At 39.1% G+C, this 26,743-nt stretch overlaps 2 protein-coding genes across 4 annotated transcripts in view; one reads left to right on the top strand and one right to left on the bottom strand.

Annotated features, from left to right (window-relative positions):
- The first annotated feature begins 1,365 nt into the window (after positions 1-1,365).
- On the top strand, positions 1,366-4,379 carry ssr3 (signal sequence receptor, gamma). The gene is made up of 5 exons (XM_084717315.1): positions 1,366-1,581; positions 2,035-2,161; positions 2,787-2,885; positions 3,755-3,886; positions 4,073-4,379. Exons 1-5 carry the CDS (start codon positions 1,449-1,451, stop codon positions 4,137-4,139), a joined length of 558 nt encoding a protein of 185 aa, XP_084573441.1. The 5' UTR covers positions 1,366-1,448; the 3' UTR covers positions 4,140-4,379.
- A 5,227-nt stretch (positions 4,380-9,606) lies between these two features.
- kcnab1a (potassium voltage-gated channel subfamily A regulatory beta subunit 1a) overlaps positions 9,607-26,743 on the bottom strand; it is a 156,124-nt gene continuing 138,987 nt past the window's right edge. For all 3 annotated transcript variants that reach the window (XM_084717313.1, XM_084717312.1, XM_084717314.1), the window contains exons 6-14: positions 25,643-25,687; positions 23,202-23,245; positions 22,962-23,048; positions 18,390-18,475; positions 15,138-15,258; positions 14,772-14,866; positions 12,101-12,221; positions 11,458-11,546; positions 9,607-10,393 (exon numbers count right to left, since the gene is read on the bottom strand). In XM_084717313.1, the coding sequence (XP_084573439.1) occupies positions 10,304-10,393; positions 11,458-11,546; positions 12,101-12,221; positions 14,772-14,866; positions 15,138-15,258; positions 18,390-18,475; positions 22,962-23,048; positions 23,202-23,245; positions 25,643-25,687 (778 nt within the window). In that variant the 3' untranslated portion in view covers positions 9,607-10,303. The remainder of the gene's footprint in view (positions 10,394-11,457; positions 11,547-12,100; positions 12,222-14,771; positions 14,867-15,137; positions 15,259-18,389; positions 18,476-22,961; positions 23,049-23,201; positions 23,246-25,642; positions 25,688-26,743) is intronic.

Here is a 26,743-nt window from a genome sequence, read left to right as displayed (position 1 = left end):
TGTTCCATTTTATCCAACTTTATGCTTCTACACTACATCCCAGAGGCAAATACTGTACTTTTTAATCCACAAAGCTGAAAAGAGCTGTTTCTGACTTTTTAGAGATACATGGTTCTCACAGGACAGTGATGCTACAGACATTTGATGATTTTATAGACCATGATGCATTGCTGTAGATTAAACTGTATCACTATTTCACTGTACAAATCATTACTGGCGATGCCCAGCCCACAGGAGAAGCCAGATGTAGCTAGTTACTGTAATTATTTAGAAAAACAGAGAAGCCAGGTGGAGCTACATAGGGGTGAGGATGGGGGTGTGGGGTGTGTGGAGGGGGCAGGGACTATTTACATATTCATGATCTTTGAACACTAAATAAAGGCAGGATGTAGAGCTATATGCAGGACATTTTAACAAGGTATTTGAACTTCTTTTGCAAAAAAAAAAAAAAAAAACATATCAGAGACAATTTAATACTTATTGCATTTCTTACATCTATTAACTTCTGATAAATAATATTTTATCAACCATTACTCCTTAAATAGGCAACATTACACTGTAACAAGAAAGCTGTTAATGTTACAATAATTTATTGGCAGCAATTCATTGGTAAGTTGCTGTAAATACATTTCACAATATGATTACTGTACAGTAAATCTAACTGCAGTACCACAGTAGTGTAATTGTTATTACAGTAGAAATCATCATGCTGTACTGCTTGTCACAACATTAATTCAACTACTGTAAAAGGCATCACTGTATTAATATTAATACAATAAATTAATAACGATAGAATAATTACATACTGTAAAATGAAGACATTTTTTAATCACAAAAATGTAATTTATTTCATCAAGTCACTGAAACTTTAAATCCTTGAATACAAGTCAAGTCAAAAAACATCAAAATTACAAGAACTCATGTATATAGAAGGTTCTGATTTGTTTCATAAATAAACAGAAATTTTAAATTTTATCAGCTTGAATAAATAAAACTTGTATATTTATGTGAAATTAAGGAGAAAATATTATTTTTCTAATCATTCCAACACCACATGAAGGCACTGATTGTATCTTAATGGGACCTTTCTGGTTAAATAAAGGATCGATAAAATGTAATAAATTCAGCAACAAAAAAAATCAATAATAATAACTAAATTCAACACCATAGAATATGGATAAATTAAATGTTAAATATGAAAATTAAAGCCTGAGGATATGTTTTTTTTTTCTTTGTAGTGTGACCTTACAGGTGCAGTGTGTTTGTCTTCCAGCAGGGAGGCAGCAGTGAGCTGAAACGGCTCTTTTATCGTCTAAACGCAGAAGAAGAAGCCGTGCGGCGCGTATTTCCGGGTTAGTGCTGACGCGTCCCTCTTCTCTCGTACACCGACGTGTCAGTGTTCTTGTGCCCAGAGCTGAGCAGCAGACAAGGCCGGTCAGTCCGCAGACATGGCTCCCAAAGGCAGCAACAAGCAGCAGTCAGAAGAAGACCTGCTTCTCCAGGACTTCAGCAGAAACCTCTCAGCGAAGTCCACCGCTCTGTTCTATGGAAACGCTCTCATCGTCTCCGCCATCCCCATCTGTGAGTACAGGCAGGCTAACTGAGGCTAACTAGCTAACACCGATTCAATGGAGGAGTGAAAATAGGAAAAAAAACGGACGAATTATGTGTTTGTCGAGAGTAGCCTGAATCAACTTTAATACCACAAACATTTTCAAGTAAAGAAGAGCGTAAAACACTTATCAATAAGAATGATTGTGATCATGTTAAAGTTTCTGTCATTGCTAACTCTGATGTGAAGTGTGGGTAAGTTATCGTAGGTGTAACTGCATGTTAGAAAACTAGTTGTAAACAATATAGATTGGTAGTGATCTGTGTGATGCTGATTTATTTTTTTTATTTTAAAGCAAAGTAAAAACCACACCTGGACTTAATCTTCATTTTACTTTGCAGAGAGTTCAGTAACTGGTTTTACAACATGTATATAACCAACATGCTGCATGTTTACTGACTTGATTGATTTTATGTTTGTAGGGCTGTTTTGGAGGATTTGGCACATGGACCTGGTCCAGTCTGCAGTCCTGTACGCTGTGATGACTCTGGTCAGCACCTACCTGGTGGCCTTCGCCTACAAGAACGTCAAGTTTGTTCTCAAACACAAGTAAGAAGGAAGAACATACTAGTCTGCATTTGTCCCACCTGAAGGTTTTACTGTTTCTGTGCACACGCATATTAGTTGGATAAGGGGGAAGCTTATAATACTTTGACCCTGTTGCTACAGATACGTTTTAATTTGATCACCACTGAATTCTGCTTTCACTGGGGAACTTTCAAACAAAGTAATCTATGTGTTCTGTTTATTTATCTATTAATCAATGGTTGGTTTGATCATTCATTTAAAATTCAACCAGTCTGCTATCAAATAAATAAAATGAATGAGGGTGTGTTAATGTGTTTAATAAGTATGCCTTGCCATCTTTATATCATAGACTGCAAAGGTGTCAGAGAAAATGAATAAGCAGCTGTGAAAATAAAGTTTTGGTAAATGCATTTGGTATTGTTTGATATAAGCAAAACACTCATGGTTTTTAAATTCTGATTAATTGGCTAATTAATTGTTTCGATTCGATTAAGGAAAGTGCTCACAATTTGCAACCCTCCTGTAATTACATATGAATGTTTACAAGATAAACAAAGTGCCATGTAAAACAAATGAGTGTGAATTCCTTTTGTGGCATGAACAATTAGTTCATCTTCTTTTCTGTTCTTTTCTGGTCATCCTCCAGAGTTGCCCAGAAACGTGAAGATGCCGTTTCCAAGGAGGTAACCAGGAAGTTGTCTGAGGCAGACAACCGCAAGATGTCCCGCAAGGAGAAAGACGAGAGGTGAGATATACATCAGCTTTCAAAAATATACATTAATACAGAGCTGGGGATGCTGGATGTTTGCATTTGTGCTTTCACTATTAGCTTTTGCAAATTAAGTATTTTCAGTGTAGTATTTCAGATATTACACATACATAAAGGACAAAGGCAGTGCTAACGTCTCTCTTCAGAGAGGCAGTTGCACATCAGACCCATGAAGGCTGATGGACAGGTTATTATTTCCCTGCTTAATTCAGATAGCACAGCAGAACATATATGCTGCCTGGCTCTGCTGTTCAGCTCCCACTGGGTTCACCCCTGCAAAATATGTCCAATCAATTGCCTTTTACAACAACAAAGTGTCTACATGTATCAGCATGTTAAATGTTAGACTTTATAATGCAACTGTTTAATTAAATTGAAGGCCAAACTTGCATCATCAAATTATCAAATGTAAAAATATGGATGTCCTCCTCTGGATAAAAATATATTGTGAGGCAAAATGACTAACTGGTTGAGTTATAGAACATTTGTCCAAATACACTTGTTAGCTAAAACCTGTAGACTTTAAGACAGTTTAAGGACCTGTAACTAGTCTGAAGAATGAAGAAAAACTTTACACCCTGCTGTCCTTCTCTTAGTCTTACAGTTTGATGCAGTCACATTTCAATTTAAGTGGATATCGACACAACGTCTAGTAATTATCATCTTGAGCAAAATAGATCACGTATGGCAGACTTGCCAGTCTTGTTTTTGACTTCCACTGTTACAGAATAAAAGTTTGTCGATTCAGTGTGAGTGAAGGGTTCTCTGCAGCGCCTCCATACTGTTCTGTAGTTGTACATGACCATGAAAGATAGTGACGTTGTGTTTTTATTCTGTTTGTCCAGGATCCTGTGGAAGAAGAATGAGGTCGCCGACTACGAGGCCACCACCTTCTCCATCTTCTACAACAACACTCTCTTCCTGGTCCTCGTCATCATCGCCTCCTTCTTCCTGCTCAAGAACTTCAACCCCACCGTGTATCCTTTACATCATACTGTACATCTCAGCACTAATGAGAGAGATTTACACATCCTGTATTATGAAATGCTTAACTTTACAATGGTATCTGTCTTAAAATAGCTTTTACAAGCTGGATGTATATAATGAATTGTCATTTAGTGCTCTGTCAATGGTTGTTTTTTCCTTAACTTGCTTTTTTCCAGCAACTACATTCTGTCTATCAGTGCCTCCTCAGGACTCATCGCACTGCTGTCCACAGGTTCCAAGTAAAGGAGGGAAAAAAAAGAGGAGGGAAACAGAGGGATGGAGGGGTGGGACTGGTTAGGGAGTGGGTCACAGATGGGTATACGCTGTAATGTTTTTCACTTAAGTTAGGAATGGGGTTTAAGGGAGGGGGGGTGGAATATCACATTTCAACTTCATGAAATTCATGATCAAATGTCTGGAGGGTCTTTCTCCAGGTCTGTCTTCTGTTTTTTTGTAACAAATAAAGCACCCAGGTATACTTGTCCTCTGCGTGGATCGTGTTTGTGTTTAGTGAATTTTACAGACTGTGGATGAAGTCTTATGAATCGTAAGGGATTTCTTTCTATTTGTGCCAGAAAAAAGATTTGAAGCATTGCAGCTGCAAACTCAGCAAACACAATGACATCTGGTGGTTTGTAGAACTTAATGCAGCCTTTCAGGACTGGGGCTGAAGCACCAACACGCCTCACTGATATGTTTTTTCATCTCACGTGTGTGCAGCCTTCATGTGATTCAGTCTGTATACTTTTGTTCAGAAATTCAGTATTATTGTGTATTATGTTGCAGAAAAAATGATTATGCCTAGATATAAAATATTTTCAGAGACATTTTTCAGCTGACAAACAATGTAGTTTTTTGGTGTAATTAGAGTCACTTTGGTTTCATGTTTTTGAACTTGAAGTGACTGTTCTTTTTAAGAACAGTCACATGTAGCACTTTCCAAATCATCAGTGACGTTTGAATTTTCAGACTCATCGGTCAAGTGATATTCTTCATTCGACACACACTCCAGCACAGTGTACTGAAACAGTGTGTTTCACAGGCATGAAACAAGCTTCGGTATCATCTGTCCATCTCTACTGACGGACACAAGCAAAAGAGAGACGCTGATGTTCCCATTGGCAATGCATTTATTTATAATCACACTTTCATATAGATTATTTACAGAAAAAACACTTGTGGAGAAAAATAATACACTGATGATCCGCATGTCACTTAAACAAAAAAAGAACTAAACTTAACGTTGCATCTTTTCCATCCACAAATGTACATGTTGCAGAAAACAACACTGATCTGTTGAACAGGTTACACACACTACTTGACATTTTGATACGAGCTGATGAAGACTGGCTTCTCACAGAGCAGGAAGCCTTGGGTTAAAGATTATCTGTCCCATTGCATCGACTTTTCATCTTATCTAAAGCAGTTAAATGTTGAAGGTTTAGCCACCGATTCATTGGTTCTGGTTCCATTTTGGCCCTTGACATTTTTCCCAGGGTGTCAACTTGAAGAAGATAATGCCCATAGTCAGATTTCTGTCAGATGACACTGACAGATTTTGGCCAGTTTCCCTAAATTATCACTGTTTCAATACATGTAATTACATTTCCATCCGTATAACTATTGTATTGCTTGCTTCCCCTCTGCAGAAAACAGTTTGTTGAGCCCGTGGAGCTGGTAAAGACTGTGCTCTTTTCTGGCTGGTTGAAGGAGGAGATAATGTATGCGACTCCATCAGCAACACTGTTAAAAAAATCTGTCGTTTAACTGCTCCAGTAAGATTATTTTGTAGAAACAACCTAAGTAAAGGCCAAGATGGAACAAAACCATTGCCACTCCAGGAACTGTATAATTCATTTTCAATTTTTCCTTCAATTTTCCAAAAGTTGCCTCTATTGTGAGGGTCCTTCTGCTTTGTTTTCAATTTTTTTCCCCCAATTGAAATATTAGGTCACATACACTGTAGATTAGGTGATCTAATAACACAAGAATCTGCATACGTATTGTTCTGCTCTCACTTTGTTTGTAGGACAGCATCCAAACACCATTTAACAACTCATGATGAAAGACATCCCTGAATTTGTTCCTGTAACGGGACACAAGTCACAAGTCAAGGCACTCTGACGGGCGGAGACGTCTCCACACACACCGGCAGGCTGCGGTCCAACGTCATCACTGACTCAAACTGATGACAAACTTGTTGACTTGCACACAAACTAAAACTACACAGCAGACATGTACAGTCAAACTGATATTCTGTGCAGCAATTATCCAGAGGCTGTTTACCAGTGGAAAAAGTACTCAGATCCTTTACTAAAGTAAAAGTATTAATACCACAGTGTAAAAATACTTATGAGTAAAAGTCCTGGATTTAAAGTCTTACTTAAGTAAAAGTACAAAAGTAGTAGCATTAAAACATACTTAAAGTACCAACAGTGAAAGTATTAATTATGCAGAATGGTCCATTTCAGAATCATATTCTTTATATTACTGGATTATAACTTATTATCATAAATAATGTGTTAATATCCTTCATGTTGCAGTTCAGTTCAGCTACTTTACATACTGCTGGGTAGATTCATCCATACTAATACACAGCTTTGTTTAATACAAGACTCAGTTACAGTTTTCTATGGTCTGTTATATCTGAATATAAGACCGTTGCTTTTCTAATGATAGACTTTGGAGGAGCAATGAAATCATTTTTTAAGTCCTTAAACCATTTTAAATCTATTTTGTGTCAAATTGTCAGGGATAATTCTGCACCATAATGTCAGGATTAATTTTGCAATAATGACCCGCCCATTATTCTCTTACATTATACATCACGTTTTATTAGTTGATTCATATTTTGTATTCAGAATCCAAATCTTCAAAGTAACTAACAACTAAAGTTATTAAATAAATGAAGTGGAGTTAAAAGTAGGAATGCTAGCTTCCAAAATGTAGTGAAGTAAAATAATACAGTAGCAAAAAATATGAAATACTCAAGTAAAGTAGTTCAAAATGGTATCTAAGTACAGTACTTGAGTAAATGTACTTATTTACTTTCCACCACTTGTGTAAGTTAGTATTTTAACCACATACTGCCCACATTTTGATAAAATGGGTGTAATTAATTTGTCCTTTAAGTAAAAAAAATAGTGGAAATGTGCTTTTCTTGGTGTTTTTTTTGTTGTTAAATGTCTGGTGTCTGTATTACAGTGATGACTAACTGGAGGTCAGGTCGACCGCCATTGTATTCACCACCGAATCAATGCAGAAAGTCATGAGGAAATGTATTCATTATCCAAGGCCAGGCATCTCAAAATAAACCGTGAGTCAACACTGCGTATTGATGCTCGGTGCCAATATGTGTAACAGCATTTTTGGCAAAAGTCTGCAGAGTCTGAGAACTTTCTTTGATTAAAATCTGGAGGGTGTCTGTGCTACAAGTCAACAAATGTACACTGAAGACAAGACAGTGACTCAGCTGGAACCCAGCCAACGTTTCTGCTGATCTCTATGATGGCTTGTTTTCCAGATGATAAAAGAACTAGAACAACGATGCATGAAGGCGACAAACAGCCACTGTGAGAGCTGAGCCACCTGCTCAGAGACAATGATCAAGGTCAACGCTGGAGTCTGAACAGAAGCTCATTACTTAAAACTCTTTAAATAATGCCGTTATTAACACAGAGTTCATAATCTGACTTCACAATGCAAAAACAAACAAAACTGAGCCTTACTCTCTATAAATAGAGACAGAAATGAAGTGTGTGACAGGATGATGAGTGACTGATACTGCAAAGGAGCGATAAAATAACTCTATTTACATCTTATTTATATATTAGCCATACAGTACAGTGAAGTCCTCATATGCAGGAGAGGCTCCTTTGTGGGTTTGCTTATGTTACAAGGTATGCTTTAACATGTTATGTACATGTAACATCACCATAATTCTCCAAACAATATCTCAAAATGTCAAAATAAATCTCATATTTATTATCTACTCTAAAATAAATACTGTACTCTTTGCCCAAACACCTCGTCTCTTTCTGCCATTAATGAGCAGTTTTTGCAGTTTTTATAACCATGACCAGCCACAGAGGCCAGTCATCCTTTTAATACATAGATTTATTATATTTATCATATGCATAAGTCCTTTTCTGTGAGGTTCATTGAGGCATTCAGCGATGCAGGTTCAGGTCACGGGCAGAAAAGGAGTCGAATGTCTCCATACTGAATGCAGAGAACAGTAGTCCACTGTCGTTTTTGCAAAGCGTTATTTCTGTCTTCTATAATCTAGTGAAGCAGAGCAGCGGTTCCTCAAAAAGACCACACGGGGGCAACATGCTTCACTCTCTCCCTTCACAGAGTCCCAGTAAGTCCCACTGACACTGATGTTCCTCTGCTTCGTCACGGACAGTAGACGAGCCCACGGTATTTCTGATCTTAATTATGTGCTTTTTAGGAAAGAGAAGAAGAGAGGCACACGATAGCAGGGGAGACATGCATCTGTTGGTTAATATGCTCAGGATCTGCAGCCTAGAATATCTACTAAATACTATCTGTACTATAGTAAATAAGGGACTGAGTACATTTGGTAGGTAGTTGAAAGCTGATCGAACTAAACTGGCCGGTTGAGGCCTCATTCTTAAAGCTGAGCAGCTCACCATGTCATTGTCAAATAACCGAGACATTTAATCTCACGACTTGAGCTTGTTCCTCCGACACAAGAGTCTTGAGCTCATGGTAATTCTGTTTGCTGCACTGCATAGCAATTTAATGAAAGCACGGAGACTAACTGACTGGGGACGTTCATGCAACTAAAGCCTCCTCAGTCATGTCCCCTTTTCCTAAGGTACCTCTTAATTTATAAAGTCTAAGGTGCTTGCACTGATGTATTCAGCTGTGGTACAGTAATTCTCATGAATAAAATATGTGCTCAATCTGAATTTTGTGCTCAAATTAAATTACCTGTGGGTGGAAGTCTGGACATTAGGTAGGAGTCGAGGGTCTGAGTCACCGGCCGAGCTGGGAGGATGTGAGTAGGTGAAGTGAATAAGTAACAAAACTGTCTCACTCAATAGCTACAAAGCTACCAAGGTGCCCTTGAATCAAGGCACTTTTACTTCAAAGGGATAGATAGGATTATGTAGTGTGTAGTGTGTTATCTACAGTAGATGGCAGTCAGCATGCCTCTAGTTTGGAGAAGCACAGAGGTGCACCAGCACAGAAGCTAAGCAATGACCAAAATGTATAAGACAAAAAAATGTATAGTGAAAATAAATTTCTGCCATTATGTGATCCATACACATTTTACACTGGAGTTTTACAACGGAGTTGCTGGTACATTGCTGCCTTAATTTGTTTGTTTGTGTTATTTTGAGTGCAAACTATCCTTTTAAAACACTAAAGCTACATAATAACGCAGCTAGCTGATAGAGGCAGCAGAAGACCAGCAACTCCTGTGTTCTGCAACGTAAATTTATAAATTGTACCAGTGGAGTTTGAATCGTTCGAGGAGAGTGATATATGGCTTGCATTTCCCATTGGAGAAAGTCTGTCTGATGGAGAAGTAAAGAAATGAAAATATTCTAAGTAAAGCATACAGGACTTATATAGATTTTTTTCAGGTGAACCTTTTTTATGTGGTTAAAATGCCTTTTGTTGCTGACCATGTCCACTGTAGTTCTCTGCTCAGCTTCCGTGCCAGGACTCGTCTCCAAATTGGGGGTGTGTCGACCAGCATCTACTGTAGGTAATACGCGACCTATCGATAAGTACATAATCAAATAATCCAAACTATCCCTTTAAATCCTCCTGCAGTTCCTTTCATACTGTGCGGCTCAAATCCCAAATGTAAATGTTTAAAATTCTATAAATGTGTATCACAAACAATTAGGAGCTGTTTTTGCATATCCTGCCATCTAAGAGAAGTTGAATTTGATGCACTGGATTTCTTAATGAGGCCCCTGGGTGGAATCAACTGAGATGTCATGTTCTGGCCAGTGGGTCTGAACTGTAGCATGGACAAGACTAAACTCTGCATAGTTATATTTGAATGGACCGGTGCTGAAAGGGTTACGGGCTTAGTTGGGGAGCACAAAATATGGATTTCCTCAGATGGACTAAGTTGCGTTTGAGGCTGCAAAAAGCTGAGTTTGGTTAAGCGTCTCTTGGCTGAGCTGGACTGGACCTGAGATGAACCTGGTAGAGCTGATCTCAAACAGACGAGGTTACAGTATGCAGTGCTGGGCTGAGGGAGGCTATCTGTTCCAGGCTGAAGTGGCTGCTGGAGCTGAGTGGGGCCCAAGGAGAGATCCGTGGACTCTAACATTGAACGGTGTGTCCATGGTAGCGGTATGGTTAAGTAGCTAGGTAAGCAGGTAGGCTGACCTCTCTGGTAGTCCGACCAGCCTGTTCTAAGAACGGTAGTCCTTCTTACTGTACGGTCTGTTGCCCAGGATGTGGTCGATTTCAGACACTACATGAGACGTCATCTTAGGAAGGACCTGGGCAAAAGAGACAGCAGAGCAAAACTGAGTGAGTGCCAGTCAGCATCACTGAGAGCCGAAAAATGAAGCCAATGCAGAGGTGCTAAAACTACAGTTCCTCTAATGGCCACCGGAGGCTGATTCCAAGTCTGACACAATCCCCATCAACCCCCATTTTTAAGGTAGAAAGTAAAATATAAGGAAATAAAAAAATTACAGACAATGCAGGGTCTCTGCAGATACAGCCACCACCATATACCTCTAGTGGGTCATAAGTGATATATTGTTATAACTTACCCATTTAAATTATATTGAGGCTTAAAGTTACGCAAAATTAAGGGACTACCCCTCTGAGTGACAGGTCTCTGCCGTCACAGGTGGGCTAGCTGCCTAGTAGCCGTTTCTATCGGCTCACATCAATGTCATAGTTTTAGTTCACTAAAACTAAACTAAAAACTAAAACTACGTATGGCGAAACCATTTTCATTAACTGAGAAAAAATTAAACTAGACTTCAGAAAAAAAAGAAAACTGAAGTCATATGGTGTACTTACAAAACTAAAATCAAACAAAAATATTCAGGAAATGTCTTTAGTCTTTGTCTATAAGTTTGGTCAAATTTGTCAACACAAGTATAAGGAGGCATTGGCACATATGTGTATTGAGACTGGGATGTCCACACGACTGTGAGTCAGTTATGTTTGTATAATAATACCTATTCTGAACTTCTTAAATCTCGCCCCTGACAAATACCACCATATCATAATAAAAAAACAAAAACAAACTTAAAGTAATATTGAAACTAATAAAAGTGAAAATAGAAACACTGTTCTCAGTGCTCCAACTCTTTGCCCATGTTTGGATTAAGTGGGAGTTAAGGATGAAAGAAATAAATTTACAAAGTAAAGAACCTTGGATGTAGACAGAGATTCAGATATAGCTTTTTCATCTAGAAATCGATAACGCTGGAGGATAGCGGTGGATAAAGCTGAGGAACCTCAGCAGGCTAAGTAGACCTGAGCACAGGTAGAAACGGCAAAAGTGTGTGTGTGTGTGTGTGTGTTTGTGTGTTTTTGTTCCCACCTGTATGGCCCCAAGGTTCTCAGTGAGCTGCTCAGGGTTGGATGTTCCTAAAAGAACTGAGCTCACTCCTTCATTCCTTAGACACCACGCTGGAGACGGAAACAGAGGTTGATGTTCACACAACGCCCACATGATGGCGCCCTGCTGCTTATTATAGACTCATAACAGACCACAAGTTTAACAGCCTTAAATCCTGTCCTCTACTTGCTCTTCCAGATCCATATAACAATTTATCACAAAATGGAGTGTTTAAAGACAAATGCAAGTTTATTTTAGTCCATTTACTACAAATCGTAAAACCTTACATCACTGCCAGCCAAGTACAGCACAGATTCTTTTAAATCCGTGAATGCATTTACTTCTACCTTCAGGGCAACTCAGTTATTTTACTGCACAACAATGCAGCACAGATAGATACAGAGAGTCTGTATGTTCGTGTGTCGGTGGGGAAGCTGGAGGGGAAAATCGAACCCATGAGACAGAAAATAGCAAACACGAAGGATGAGGTGAATTTGGTCACATCTTGCATTAAAAAGGCTCCTGTCTGACAGCCCTGAGCAGTCGTGTTTTCAAAGCTTTGCTTAAGGCCGCTGCTTCCACGGTGTTTGCTGTGAGGAGGTGAAGGCGGGCAGAGAAGTCTTACCCACGGCCAGTTGAGGCAGAGTGCAGCCCAACTTCTCTGCGATGTGGTTGAGCTCTTTCAGCTTGGCTTGTTGCTTCCTTCCATCCTCACTTACTATTTTCTCCTTCAGCCACTGATATGACTGGAAAGAGAAGGAATGATTAGACAAAGAGGAGACAGACAATACGAGAGAAAAAATGTGAAGAAGTTAAATAATAGATGAGAGAAAAGTCAAGAAGAGTTAAGGGGTTGAGGCTGTCAGTACTGCTGAACTGTGAGTGTGTTGCATAATGTAAAATGACTGACTGCTCAAATGGAGAATTAGAGAAGGTGCTACAGACATGACTTCACTGAATCTTTTATTTCAATACCTACAACTTTTATTGATCTGTTTCTACTGGCTGGGATGATAATACGACCTTGAAAGTTGAGTTTGATTACTTTTCCTCACACAGCATTTCGCACAACCTGCTCCCCTGTTATAGGAAGAGTTAGACAGTTGAGACCGGTGTCTTTGGTAGGTGTTTTTATTTTGGGTTGACCCCTAAAAGACAGGGAGTTGAATCATCAGACGGAGACCCCTCATTCGAATGAGATTCCTTAAGTCGAGCAGTTGTTTTTTTTTTTACAGTCAGGGAGGAAGAACATATTTAAGTTGTTAAGATGTAAGTCTCACTGGTAAAACATACTCATGTAGGCTGATCTAGGAGTTCAGTGTGGCACTGAACTGAAAAAGGGAACAAATTGTTGAATCTTCGTGTTAAAACAAATCTGATTTGATTGCCAAAATGCTGAGTTGGGTACAAACCCCTTCATTCACTCACTCTGCTAAACTAACCTAATAGTCTCCTAGTTCTGACTTCATTGTTAGCACACAGATGTGCCCATACTTCCCTGTTGATGACTGGCTTTAAAATTTGTTACAACTCTGTACAAACAAAGCAGTAAAGAGGAAAGATGACAAAATGATAAAAACGAATCAAATCAACTTAAACATATAAGAAGGAGTTTCAACTGTTGATGAAACAGTCTCATTTTAACATCTATACCTTAATATATTTTTGGCGTTATATTTTGTGATTATGGTGGTGGAAACACTTCTTCTGCTTTCGTCCACACGAGCCTCCAAAATCAACACAATCCTTGTATTTGCTTGAACTAAAATGTATGGAGCATTAGAGACATCTGCTTCATGTTGTGTTGGACAACTTTCATGGCGTACAATCAAAAAGGTGTTGAAAGTCGCCCGCAGGGATTTTGGCCCATGTGTTTGTCACAGTTATGTTGGCTCAGAGTAGATATCTACTGGACATTTTCCATCTTATTTCACAGTTCATGCATTTGGCATTTGGCTTAGTTTTATCTACAATCACATCAGACCAGGCTGTGGTTCAAAATCTCCACTGTCCTGCTTAGTCCACTGCACCTGCTGCCTGCTCTCATTGACAACTTGTGTTAAGGTTCAGTGTGTTCCTTCTTTGATGGGTCTCCAGTGATATGCATACCATCAGAGGCAGACACACACTCCCAAGGTTTAAAAAAACCCTGCAGTGTTACAGATCTTAAAACTTATGTTTTTGCACATCCTCCTGGCTGTCATGTATTTTTACCAAGTTAACTTAAGTTAATCGATTAAAGGTGGGTTTGGCTTGTGACCTCTAAAAAGGAGCAGTTCCTAAGTTAATGTTATTTACAACTACAACTAACTCTAGCTGAGTTCCAAATTTCACAGTACAGGCTGTAACATATGTATGAACAAGAGGGACAAAGTTCAAGGTGCAATGTTATTACAAAGTAGTGTGTCCCAGTTGTATGCATACTGCATACAATGGTATGTACTTTGTAAGGATAGTTGCAGCAGGCACTAAAAAGAAAAAGTGTGCTGTTTGGAATGCACCTCTTGTCACATGTGGACTTTTCCCTCACAGACTGTTTAGTTTAGAAGGATTTATAGAAGACTGAAGAGGTGAAAGTGGTAAATATTTGAAAAGGGATAAAAGGAAAATTTAGCAAAAAAATACAGAATAACATACAATATATATATATATAATTTTGTGCTTTTCATATCTAATTGATCATAATTGTTGAACATGTCCACTTTATAAAGGCATTTGTGTTTTTAATTACATCTTATAATAATTGCATCTTAAACCAAGAAAGAAAAGGAAGGTCACTGCTCTAGAATGAAGAAAAACAAAATTAATCTTCATTTTAGAAAAATAAAAACTTTTTTAACTTATCAAATTAATTTACATCAGAACAAATAATCAAATATTCTCACTGCACTGGCACATTTTTCTCTTTCTCTCTCAAGTTACAAGCAAAAATTAGTTGTTATGTAGATTTTTGCATTAATCTTGTGTCCCCACATTGGGAACCACTAGATTACACAAAGCTGTCTAGTTTAGGTAGCATTGATTATCTGTGAAAACTGGGTAAATGAAAACAAAAACTCATTAAAAATTAAAAATCAAAAATATGGACAAACTGCAGCTTCAGCAGAAAACTTCTGCCTTAGTCCCAGGTCTCAATTTTTAACAACCCTCCCTGGAACTGACACTAATTGAAATTGATTTCAGATGCAAAACCTGTTGAGGATCAGTGCTTTCACTTTGATTCACAGATCGGAGAAGATAATCCTCATGTTTTGAATGTCAAAAACAAAAACTAAGGATAAAGTTTTCTTGCCTACCTTCATGGAGGCCCTGGAAGATTCAGGAATGCCATTTTCATATTTTCCTGTGATAATGCCGCACGCCAGTGGTGACCACGTCATCGCCCCAACTCCTGTCACCATGGAGACCAGGGGGAGTTAAACAGGAGGAGTTTTAGTAAGACACGTTGCAGAAAGAGGTGTGAAAAAATGTGCAAGAACAGTGCCAGGAAAGTGAAAATGTATGAGAAGATGAAAAGAGATGAGCAAGAGAGGATGATGGAGACTATTTATCTGTTTAATTAATTCCTTAATTTTATGCATTCATGACAAACTGAGTGCAAGAATGTTCTGACCATCGGATCTTTGTGACAACACACTCGCACACACATAACGAATACTTGCCAATCTTATGGTAAAGTTCAGGCAGCTGAACTTCTACTTTCTCCCTCTGGAAGAGATGATACTCTGCCTGCTCACACACTGGAGGGATGAGATTAAACTGTCTTGCCACTGAATACGCCTCCTAGAGATTAAAAAAAAAAAGGCGAGAATTAATGGATGGTATTATGATGTTGGGTGTTGTTTTCTTTTTGAATAAAAGGCAGAGTGAAAGGACGAATAAAAGGGGTGATGTAGGCAGGAGCAAAGGTTAGCAGCGAAACTCGGAGGAGACGAGAGAGGGAGGGTGTTAATCAGCTTGTGTGAGCGTGGCACAAATTCAAATGCACAGCTCAAAGTAAGTCACCCAATCAATATTCCATATCACAACTCTCCCAGGCATCATATTCAAATTCATTATATACCTTCTTATCTGGAATCCCATGTGCCCTTCATGCCAGAGGAAAAAACACACACACACACACGCACGCACACACACACATGTTGGGCTAGTTGCTTCTTTTAAACATTCCCCACTCAGTTATTTTGTAGGTCTCCTGCTGTGGAACACATGTCAGGATGAGAGGACAGTAGGAGGGGGAATCTATTCAGCGTAATGCAAGGATAATGTCGGTGCCATCATTCAACTTACAAATTGCAAGTTGCCCTTTTGTGCTGCAACCCATGACATGTCTCTGTGTGTGTGTATGTGTGTGTGTGTGTGTGCACACTGTACTGCTGCCTCGTCACGTACACTGAGAAGCCGTATTTACCCCCCACTTCATTATTGATGCTATCTAAATTACGCAGCTTTCATCTGGGCTTGTGTTCTACAAAGATATCTTCTCCCTTTCACCGTGATCACAGAGAAAGGATGTCAACACATCGCGCCACGCTCAGGAAGGGGAGGGAAGGGTGATAAAGACACCAGAGGGGGAGAGATGAGAGAAGAAGAAGCAAGTGTTAGGTCTTTGAATGTCACTTTAGGCATGTGTTCATTTCTTAACTCTTATTACTGTAGTGAGAGTTAAAAAGTGTTTCTGACAGGACGAGGATGAAGAAGATGAAGAACGCCACTGTGCCTCTGTGGGAACACCTGTTTTTTTTCCTTCACAGTCAGATTTTCCATTTCCCACCCTTTTCATGACTCTGTCACTACCATGACTGCACTAGCAATATCTCCAAGATTGAACAAGATAATATGCTGCCGACAGCGTTCACGTCACACCGAAACGCCTGTCTATAAAGAACCCATCTTGTCTGCGCATTTTGAAGCGTCCAGCAGTAAATAAGCAGCAAAATTTCTGTGCAGTTTTCCTTTGACGTGTGATTCCTGATTTATTTTTACATCAACAGGATGCACAAGCATAGCAGTGTGTGCGTGACTGTGTATGAGCAAAAGAGAGAAAGGAAAAAAGAGAATGCAGGCAGCTGCTCAGAGCAGAGGGATATAAGTTTAGCATTGAAGTTAACTAGTGGCAGTGAATGTACAGTTTGCCCATGAAAACACTGCAGAAAAAGTTTGAAAAGTTCCCATGTCTTGTTTCCCAGGTGCTGGGTGAAGTAAAGGGAGAGTCTAGGAATAAAGTGGAGTAGAGTGAGCTGCTCTCTGGCTGTGGAGCACACTCTACTGCACCTAGGTTACAAAATGTGGATAAAATACATTTTCAGCGGCTTTTTATTGGACACCAACTTTGTGTTTACACACATATTGCTGAAAAAGTAGACTTGAAGTCTAAAAAATGTGTCATGTCGCATTTACACTGTTGCAGCTGCAACGCGAGACACACAGAGCTGGTGCAGACAGCTGCATGGAACAAAACGAGTGTTTCTGTTGTGTGCAAGTTAAAAAAATATGTCTGACTTGCTTGTGGTTGAGACAGGAGGTCAAAGTAAATTAAAAGTGCTTATTTTTGCTGTGGACAGGCTCAGATTTTTTATTCTAACAGTTTGACAACATTACAGAAAAGATCACTACAGAGATAGAATTTTGTTTAAATAGCAACATTTGTTTAATTCAACCAGAAACGGCTGTTTTATCGCTCTTGCCAAACTCACTCCCTGTGCAAGCTTGTAATTTTAACATCTAACATCTTATTTCAAACTCAACAACCAAACCAATTTTCCAAAAACTGTTTTATTGGGTCAAACTACACCCTTTATTTGTTAGATGGAAAAATGTTCTTAGCACACCACTACTCTGATGTCACAACCCCTCTCACTCTTCTCTGGATATTTCACATCTATCATCATGAATCAAGGTTTAATTTCAACCAAACCAAAGCTGGTGCTTGTTGGAACAGTGGACAGAAGAGCCAAGCTTTTTTGGTAAGTTCGAATGAAAATGACAATAAAAAAAAAAAACACTTTTCAAAGGGAGCAATACAGCAGCTGTTACTGATTAAAGAAAAAATATCTTCTCTCTCTCTCTTCTCTCAGCGGCAGTCCTTTCCATAATGTTGTCAGACTTTGAGAATAAAAATCTGAGCCTGTTTGTGGCAAAAACAAACACTTTTTATTCAACTTACTTTGACCCCCCCTGTCTCGATCACAAGCGAGTCAGTTTTTCACATAAACGTCTCACGCAACACAAACACTCTCATTTTAATCCATGCAGCTGTGATGGTGCACAGTTGTCCAGAGGGATTACATTTATGCTCAGTTTTGCTTCTGCCGACTGCAGCGCTCTTCCTCAATACTGGACCATTTTATTGATCAAATTGTTGTCTCCATTAGTCACTTAGACACAAAATCATGGGAAAATAGGATCCAGGCTGACAAATAGTTACCCTTTACCCTTTTAGGTACAAAAATCAAACCTATATTTCAAGTATTATATCTATCTTGACAGTTTATTCTATATATCACAGACCTCTTATGACAAATAACAGGTTTTAATGCGAGTTTCTGCCAAGCAAAGTGTCTATCTTCTGTTATTCTGCTCAGTGGGACATGAAGGCTAATCTGCTGAAACAGCATGAAACTTTTCCCAAGAAACTGCTTGACAGAAAATAATTCATCTCATTCCTCAGTTCTGACAAGCTGAAGCAATAATTGGTGTTAATCTAACTTGGAATGGAAATTAACACTCATTCTGCTCCCTTTGTGTTGTTTTGAAACAGCTTTATTTAGTTACAGAAAAAATATAAATATCATGTACTGAGTCACTTAATGATAAATATACTTTAATTCTTTTTTACTTCAGTGATCTTCACTGTAAAAGACAGTTGTCAGGTCCATGTGTCTAACACAGAAATGACAGTAAAAGCTGCTTACCATGATTTCCATGGCCGTCCACCGAGACGTCCCCCAGTACATCGCCATGCCTTGGTTGATCACATAGGTCATGGCCCGAACAATCTCTGTGGAGATACACACATGCCCAGATTGTATCAGTCAGTTGAATCGACACTGAACAATTTATTGATCGGTTCCGTCCTGCACAGTGTAACTATCAGACAGTAAAATTTATCCTGTGCTGCTCCTCTCACCAGCGCACTCACCACATTCAGTTCTGCTCTCAGAACAAACAAAACACATTCGTTCCTGCTGGATCAAACTTAAACACATTCAGAATTCGTTCAACAAAATGGCCAAGTCCTTCAGGCAATGTTCCTGAGACTCTGAGGAGACACACAGCAAAAACTTTGCTGTAAGACAGAAGTATTTCTCTGCTTGTTTCTCTCTGCTCTTGAAGCATTTGTTACCAGGATTCAGGAAGGTTAATGTTTAGATTAAGTGGAGGTTAAATATTCAATTTAAATTTTAATGGACTCAATTAAGGCTTGATGAGTGAGTAGACATAGGAGAGACTATTATGTGTGATACAAAATGACAATCAATTTGTCCTTTGTGCAACAATGAAAAATGTCATTAAGCGACGTTAGTCTTGCTCAAGAGATGGTCCTATTAGGGCCTGAGCACCGACCAGAGTGAAGTGCCATTTACTAAAGAAATTAATATTATTTCATGACATGAACTGCAGTTTTGAGGGGCCAAAGGTGCTAAAAAATTCATGACGCTTGGCACACATCTCAGAAGTGGTAAAAATCTACATCTGACATGGGTTTTGGCAATATAGTGGCAAAATGGCTCAATGCACTTAAAGAGCAGCATGGCACATTTCAGCCAGACGTACCAAAATTGCTGGGCACACATATCTTGTCAAGACTTACAAAAAAGGCCTCTTGAAGCTTTTTGCACTTTGCAGTCCTGTACTTTAACAAACATTTCTACAGAAATAATCAGATCAACTTTGATTGGTGTGTGCCATCTAGAAACTTTCGTGATGAGAAGTTTTTTGTTAAATGTTGCGTGTGTGACATGGTGGCAAATTTTCATTTTTCACCATCAAACAAGAAGCTCTGACTTGCGAGTACATTGTCAAATCTGCTTCACATATTTGATAAGATTACAGGCCTAAAGACATCCACCACTCATGACGCCTCCAATCTCATCAGAAAAGCCTTGAGAAGATGATGATGCTTTATTGCGAAGACTGTGAGTTTTCATCAAACGGCGTTGCTCTTGCTCTTCATGCTCACATTTCGAAGTCTGTCTATAAAACAGAAGCCTGTTGTCCAATCTACTATACATGCCAATCAGGAGTCACAGACATTGCACCATTCATCCACTGGCCACAGGAAGTAAGCCTCTTGTGACAATCACTATTGGATCTGGATTAAATTTTCACAATGTGGTCTACACTTGGTATACTGGAATATAAAATATAATTAGTGGGTGTTCTCTTTTGTCCAAAACACATTAACATTCAGGGCTGTGTCAACCGGTTGACGCCCAAGGCCATCCCACACTCTGACGTGCAGCGGGTGTGAGGGCCTACTCATCACTGCTTTCAGCTTTCACTGTGTTTGTATTTATTTAAAAGTAACCAAAACATTTTGAAAATAATAAATTAAAACTAAATAACAGAGTCCTTTGTGTTTATTATATCTCTGTGGTGAAACCTCTTGAGCATGTAATCCATATATAGAAAGCAGAGCTGGCACTGAAAAAGGAAGTGACTGAGAAATTGTTTCTTGTTGTTTGCTTTTTTTTTACATGAAATATGAGGATAAAGAACATCAGGCGCAAGCTTGAAGTGACTTGCCTGGAGCCTGGCAACACATTCTGAATCAACAATAGCCAAGCCTCATGAAAAGACAATGCCAAAGAGACAGAGAGATGGACGAAACCCAGAAAACAAGCAGTCAAACGGAAAGAAAACAAAGACAGAAAGAAAAAATTAAATAGAAACAATGGTGAATGGTTTTGCCAATGCACTCAGGAGTCAAAAACAGCAAGAATAAAAGAAAATTTAAGAAGCTTAAAAAAGAAAATCTAAGTTAAACGGTGGCCTTGAGAGCTCACAAACTTCTTCATTGTGTTCCAGTTTTGTGATGCAGCGAGGAAGTTAAAAAAAAACTCCACACACCTCGTCCAGCCTCTCTTACCTGCTGACGGCTCATCACCCATCCCTAACAACTCCAGGGACAAACTAACAAGCTCACATACTAAAGCCCCTCTGATCACGTTCAAACTGCTGCATTTTTAATGATGCAATTAGCTTCCACACTGCTGACTGTGCCAGCCAACGGCAGTCAGGGCCAACAAAAACTCAGATTAGAACTGTCATTAAGGTTATTCATCATCACCCTGTGCTCACTCCCAATTATACAGCAATCCTTTACTGTGGCAGGACTCTTGTATTTCACTCTGCATAACTGCTTCTTGGCAACACAACAGAAAATGAGGGATAAGAAGCTAAGAAGAGAGCATTGACAGAGAAGAAAAAGGTTAGCAGTAGAGTCACTAAGAAGAGGAAGAAGTAGAAGGAAGAGAAGTTAGAGAATAGATCTGTGAGAGAATGTATAATCAAGAAGACCTAAAAAGACCTGAGACGGCAGCTTTTCGTTTTCCTTTCACTTTGGTAAGTGATAATTAACAACCTGTAACGCAGATGCCTTACTAAATACCAGCCTGTCAAGGGAAATAACACAGTATTTAGAAAAATAAACAATCCTGTTTCTTTCCTTTCTCTTGTTACTCTCATCTTCCTCTGCATCCCTCTCTGCCTGCCCTCCTGCCATCCGGCTCGCTCTGTCTCCAGCAGCAGGCAGTGATTGTGCTCACTGCGCTCACATTTAAATGCTACTTGCCACAAATTTCCGGCCAATATAACAAGGGGGAGGAGAAGAGGGAGTGCATAATGAGTTAGAGGAGGGAAGTGCAACTGATCTAACAGCTGAAGGAATTGAAAAGGAAATAAACAGTGAGTGCAGATGGTTGGAAAAAGTACGCCGAGTTTGCAGGACAGTAGAAAGAAGCAGGAGCTAGAAAAGTATGAAATCAAGGTCTTTGTGAGTGTGAATTATATCCTTCGTTGATACACTAACAGAACTTCCACAGTATCACAAGACATCCTTAATGTTGTTTGATAAACTCTGCTTTCACACCAGCAATCATGTCATATCAATCTTAAAACAAATTCTCATCATTACCTTCTCTTAGATTATATACGTTTAGCTTTATTACGCAGTTCACCCCAAAATCAAAAATACATTTCTTTCCTCTTACTTGTAGTGCCTTTTATTCATTTAGATTTTTTTGGTGAGAGTTGCAGAGCTTTGGAGATATCAGCTGTAGAGATGTCTGCCTTCTCTCAAATAAGGCACTCAGCTTGTGGCGCTCAAAGCATAAAAAAAAACACATTTGACAAACTTAACAGCAATGTTTCTTTGCAGAAATCATGACCTAGATGCTCAAAATATTCCACAGTCCTTGTTGTAAGCAGTTTCATTTAGGAACTACTTTCACTTGCACATTGAGTGCCACAAATCAAGTGCAATTTAGTCATTATATTGGAGAGAAAGTAGAGATCTCCAAAACTCTGCACCTCACACAAAAACTAACTACATGAACAGAGGCCCGGGGAAAATATATATATATTTTTGATTTTGGAGTGAACTACCCCTACTACCCCTACTCCAAAATATCCTGCCTACATCACACATAGATGTCACAAGTGTTGAACTCTTTTGAGACATCATTACATGTGTTTATGTGTATATTCTATATGCTGTATGTGACATTCTGAGTGAAGAATATCAGCCAATTAATCCATATCAGACATTTTTTACTCCCTAATATCAATACTGTCATCAGCACCAAAAATCCGGCATTGGTCGGGTCCTAGCATATATACAAGCTTGTGGAAGAAGATAGTCACACATTCGTAGCCATGAAGCAAAAAGACGTTTAATTTGTCAGTGTTTCTACATGACAGTCGTCTTCAGGGTACCTGCACACTAATTTCTACTATCATCTTCCACACCTGTACTTTGTCATGGTCAGAACATCTCCAACGCTGGTGTGCGTTCCTACTTCCTACTCATACACACAAGCTTATCAGTATTTGTAACCTTGTCATCCTTGCTGAACCACAATGCAGGCATCTTTGTGTTTCATTAAAAAACACATTTATTTACCTCGAACTCTCTGCAGAACAACAATCAGTGCTGCCTGCATACCCTGAGCTATTCTCTCACCCATATTCTTTTCTTTTCCTTCCTTGTTTTTTCACTGCAAATCAGCGCACAAACAACCGGGGCCATTTGTTTCTTGTGGTCACTTCTTGAGGGTGTTTTCATAAACAAAATGTTGTTTGGAGGCTCATTGGGACCTAGTTGTTTAAAAACTGTAAACTGATTCTGCTGCACAACAGCAAAGGGAAAGAATCAGCATCAGCAGCCAACATCACAAACTCACAGACTTTGGCCTCGGGACAAGACATAGAAAAGCATATAACTTGATTGATTATGAAGGTATAAAGCTGACTGGCTGACTCACCCTCCATGGGAGTATTACTGTCAGGGCGGTTCGCAAAAACTACATCTACATACTCCAACTGCATCCTTTGTAGGGAGCCTTTTAGACCTGAGAGACACAGAGAGATGAGAGGGTTGAGACTGAATCGACACAGTAAAACAAAGTGTTGTTGGAAAGAACATTCATCTAAGGTTTGTTGTGAGTGAAAAGGTTGTTGTTTTGTTTATTTTGCATGCATGTTAGTGTATTTTCACGTCTTACCTTCAATAATGTGTTTCCTTGACAGTCCTCTCTCTGTCTCTGCTCTGATGGGACAAACACAAACCAATCATAAGCTGCACTGTCAATCTGTTTATGCATTTGTGTTTCATGTATTTTTAGTTATTAAAGGCTTAATATGTAAATTCTGCCACTATAGAGGTCTCTCTGCCATTAAAACAAGAACAAAAGGCGTTGTCTGATGACATTGTTAAGTAACGTGGAATCGTGGGAGTTTTCTTCACTGTTAAAACAACCAGCATAGCTGATGAAAAAACATTTGACATGACTCAGGCAGAAATCATGTTCACGAGGTATTAAGTTTGATTCATGTTATCTTTAGTCATGTCCACTGACTCCGTTCTTCATTTTTGGAGGTATACAACATATCACATGTAAAGTTATAGAAACTAGTGGTTCACAGGAAACGCACCAAACCTTGAATGAAGTACGGATTTCTCTGGGTTTGATTACTGTTGGAAATATCTGGGATAATGTAAGTACAAAGCTAAACAAAATACATAGCATATGTCTAGACTTTTTAGACATTTTAATGCAGAAATTTTACATATTTTAGCTTTAATTCACTTTTAGTTAGTTCCATTTTTTGTGCTCTTGTCTCCTTTTTGTAGTGTCATGTAATCAACAACAGAAACAAGGGAATATACATCACGAGTAAGTCTTTTTGTGTATCTATGTTGCAGTGTTTCACAGATGACACAACCATTATCACAGAAATGTGCACTAAACTGACTTCAATATTACCTGAACTTTGTGGCACTTTTAAATATAGAAGTCTAAAATAACTTTTAAAAATCAGTCATTTAGCTCTGGAAACATACTGAAAGTCATTTTAAATCACCTTCTGACCAGCTGGAGGACATGACATGAGAATGTGCATATCAGGCTGTTTTATATAAATGGGTCGGTGCACTGTTCAACTGTTCAGCATCATTATGCATCCAAACTCTGGAGGAGAGAGGTGGAGGACTGAATCTTCCTCCCAGGAATGAAGGAATGCTCAAGACTCGGAAGAATAACTTCATCCTTATCACCAGACCCAGGTGGACAGTCTCCACCAAGGAGTGTGACAGCCTGTGTGTGTGTGTGTGTGTGTGTGTGTGTGTGCGTGTGTTTGTGTGTGTGTGTGTGTGTGTGTTATAAACCCTTTCCTTCTCCAGTCTCAGCAGCTGTTACTGTATGTGACATGATTCTGTGCAGGTTTTTCAGAGAAAAATGCCACCATAACTACCAAACCCAGAAAAAACTTCAATGTTGAGAGTCTAAACTATTGTAAAAGCTTCTAAATGAACATGACAGTCGAATATACACTCAACAAAAATACAACACATTTGTTTTGCTCCCATTTTTCATGAGATGAAGAAAAGTATATAATGTAAGACTCCTGTTTACATAAAAGGCTTTATTCTCTCAAATTCTGTTCACAAATTTGTGCAAAGTTAGTGAGGCAAGACAAGATAATCGATCCACCTGACAGGTGTGGCATACAGAGATGCTGATTAAATAGCACGATTATTGCACAGGTGTGTCTTGGTCTGGCCACAATAAATATCCACTCTACAATGTGCAGTTTTACCACACAGCACAATGCCACAGATGTCAAAAATTTTGATGGAGCATGAACATGAGACATTTTTCACAGCAGTCATTTTGACATGAAATAGTAGAGTAAACACAGGTGTTACTAATAATACTCATTAAGGTTCCATTGGTCAGGGTGCTGCTATTGTACATGTTGTCTAACTGTAAAGACTCTGCTGAACGGGACTTTAATTGGTATCATTAGTGACACCTGTGTTTACCCTGCTATTTCATATCAATATGGCTGCTGTGAAAAAAAGTCCATTGATACGCCGACTGCAGGAATGTCCATCAGCGCTGTTGCCCATTAACTTAATGATCATTTAACCGCCACAAGCCATCTCCAAAGTCATTTCTGACAATTTGGCCATACATCCAACCAGCCTCACGACCACAACATGTAACCACACCAGCCCAAGACCTCCACATCCAACTTTTTTACCCGCACCTGGACAGCTGACACAACAGCTGGTTTGCACAAACACACAACATCTGCACTGAACTGTCAGAAACCATGTGTGCTTGTCATCCTCACTGGGGTCTTCACCTGACTGCAGTTTCTCGTCATAACCGACTTGAGTGGGCAACTGTTCACCTTTGATGGTGACTTGAACTTTGAAGAATTATTCTGTTCACAGGTGAATCCTGGTTTACGTTTTACCTAATGATACATTTAATAATATTTGCAAGTCTTTGATTTATTGTGTCTGTATGTGTGTGACTGAATCGTGACGTTGTACACATGTAATTTGTTCTCAGGTCTCTCTTAAAACACATTTCTAACTAACTTCACAATCTGCCATCAGACACAAGAATTGCAGTTTGGAGAGTTTCATACTTACTTTCCTCCCCAGTAGAGTTTAGTTGTAATGACCAAGCTGGATCGCCTGAGAAAGTGCAGAGAAAGACAGAAAGACAGAAGACAGATGCAGCAGGGTGAGAGATACATAATGCACTGTACTTGCTCAGTGCATTGTCTTATCTAGACGTACAGGGGTTCTGCAGGTCCAGCACATCTTTCTATCACATCTAGTCTGATCATTGATGTGTTCATCCCTGATCCTGCTCTCTCTGCTCAGTCATTTAGGTAAAGCAACGCATAGTTGTTCTCACTGTCACTAAAGTACTTAATAATGTAAATGAAAGTCCACTTTCTCAACTGAACCAATCAGTGACAGATACAACAGATGTGAATATGCTACCCACATACTGGTGTGCTGTTTAAACTCCACCTCTCCACGTATGCCGTAAGAGGTAACCCAGCAGACATGATTTTTGATGTCTCTGTATTAAAGGTTAACTCAACACATTATTCTCCATCAAGTGATGGTTGCAGAGCTGCTAACTTAAAGTGAAAGTTTCCAACAGTGACAAGCATCTGCAGACTTGAGTCACATGTGACGAGTCAACACATGCTGTGTGTGTGCGACAACTGAAGAACGTCACTTTGAATTTAAAAATATTAAAATACAAGCAGCACTGATAACTGCTGTGTGTTAAATTACTCATATCTAATTTCCTTTAAATTTTTAACAAATACTTAAAAGTAGATCATCATCCATCAGTATGGACCGTTCTTTCTTCCACTCTGTCAACTTGTGATGACTCCCAGAGACTGAAATGTCAGCTTCATTTGCTTCTTTACTGCACCAACATCAAACCATCTACTGCTGTGATGTAGGCAGCTCAGTGCATGATGATACAGGCAGGGACAGAATCAGACAAAAGATCTGCACACTGAACAGCTCCCAGAGATTTTAATTGAGCAACGGTTTGATCTAGTAGAGATCTCTGATTTGACAATGCCTGATGAAGATCTCTGTTAGACTGAAACGCTGCTCAGTTAAAATTGCTGGGAGCTATTAGTACTGTGTGCTTATCTTTTCTCTGATTCCTGCCTTAAGTTTGCTTTTTGATCCAGTAAGACTAAAGTCTCCTTTATG

This window comes from Lutjanus erythropterus, chromosome 4, assembly GCF_056507025.1.
Source record: "Lutjanus erythropterus isolate fLutEry1 chromosome 4, fLutEry1.hap2, whole genome shotgun sequence".
In the NCBI taxonomy this organism is placed as follows: Eukaryota; Metazoa; Chordata; class Actinopteri; order Lutjaniformes; family Lutjanidae; genus Lutjanus; species Lutjanus erythropterus.
Note: the sequence above shows the minus strand (reverse complement) of the source record. Positions and strands in the feature narration are given on the sequence as shown.

Bases quoted from the DNA above. Each gene is read 5' to 3' on its own strand.
- ssr3 (XM_084717315.1), top strand. From the start codon at position 1,449: ATGGCTCCCAAAGGCAGCAACAAGCAGCAGTCAGAAGAAGACCTGCTT. The intron at 1,582-2,034 runs GTGAGTACAGGC...TTATGTTTGTAG, and splicing joins CGTCTCCGCCATCCCCATCT to GGCTGTTTTGGAGGATTTGG. The intron at 2,886-3,754 runs GTGAGATATACA...CTGTTTGTCCAG, and splicing joins CGCAAGGAGAAAGACGAGAG to GATCCTGTGGAAGAAGAATG.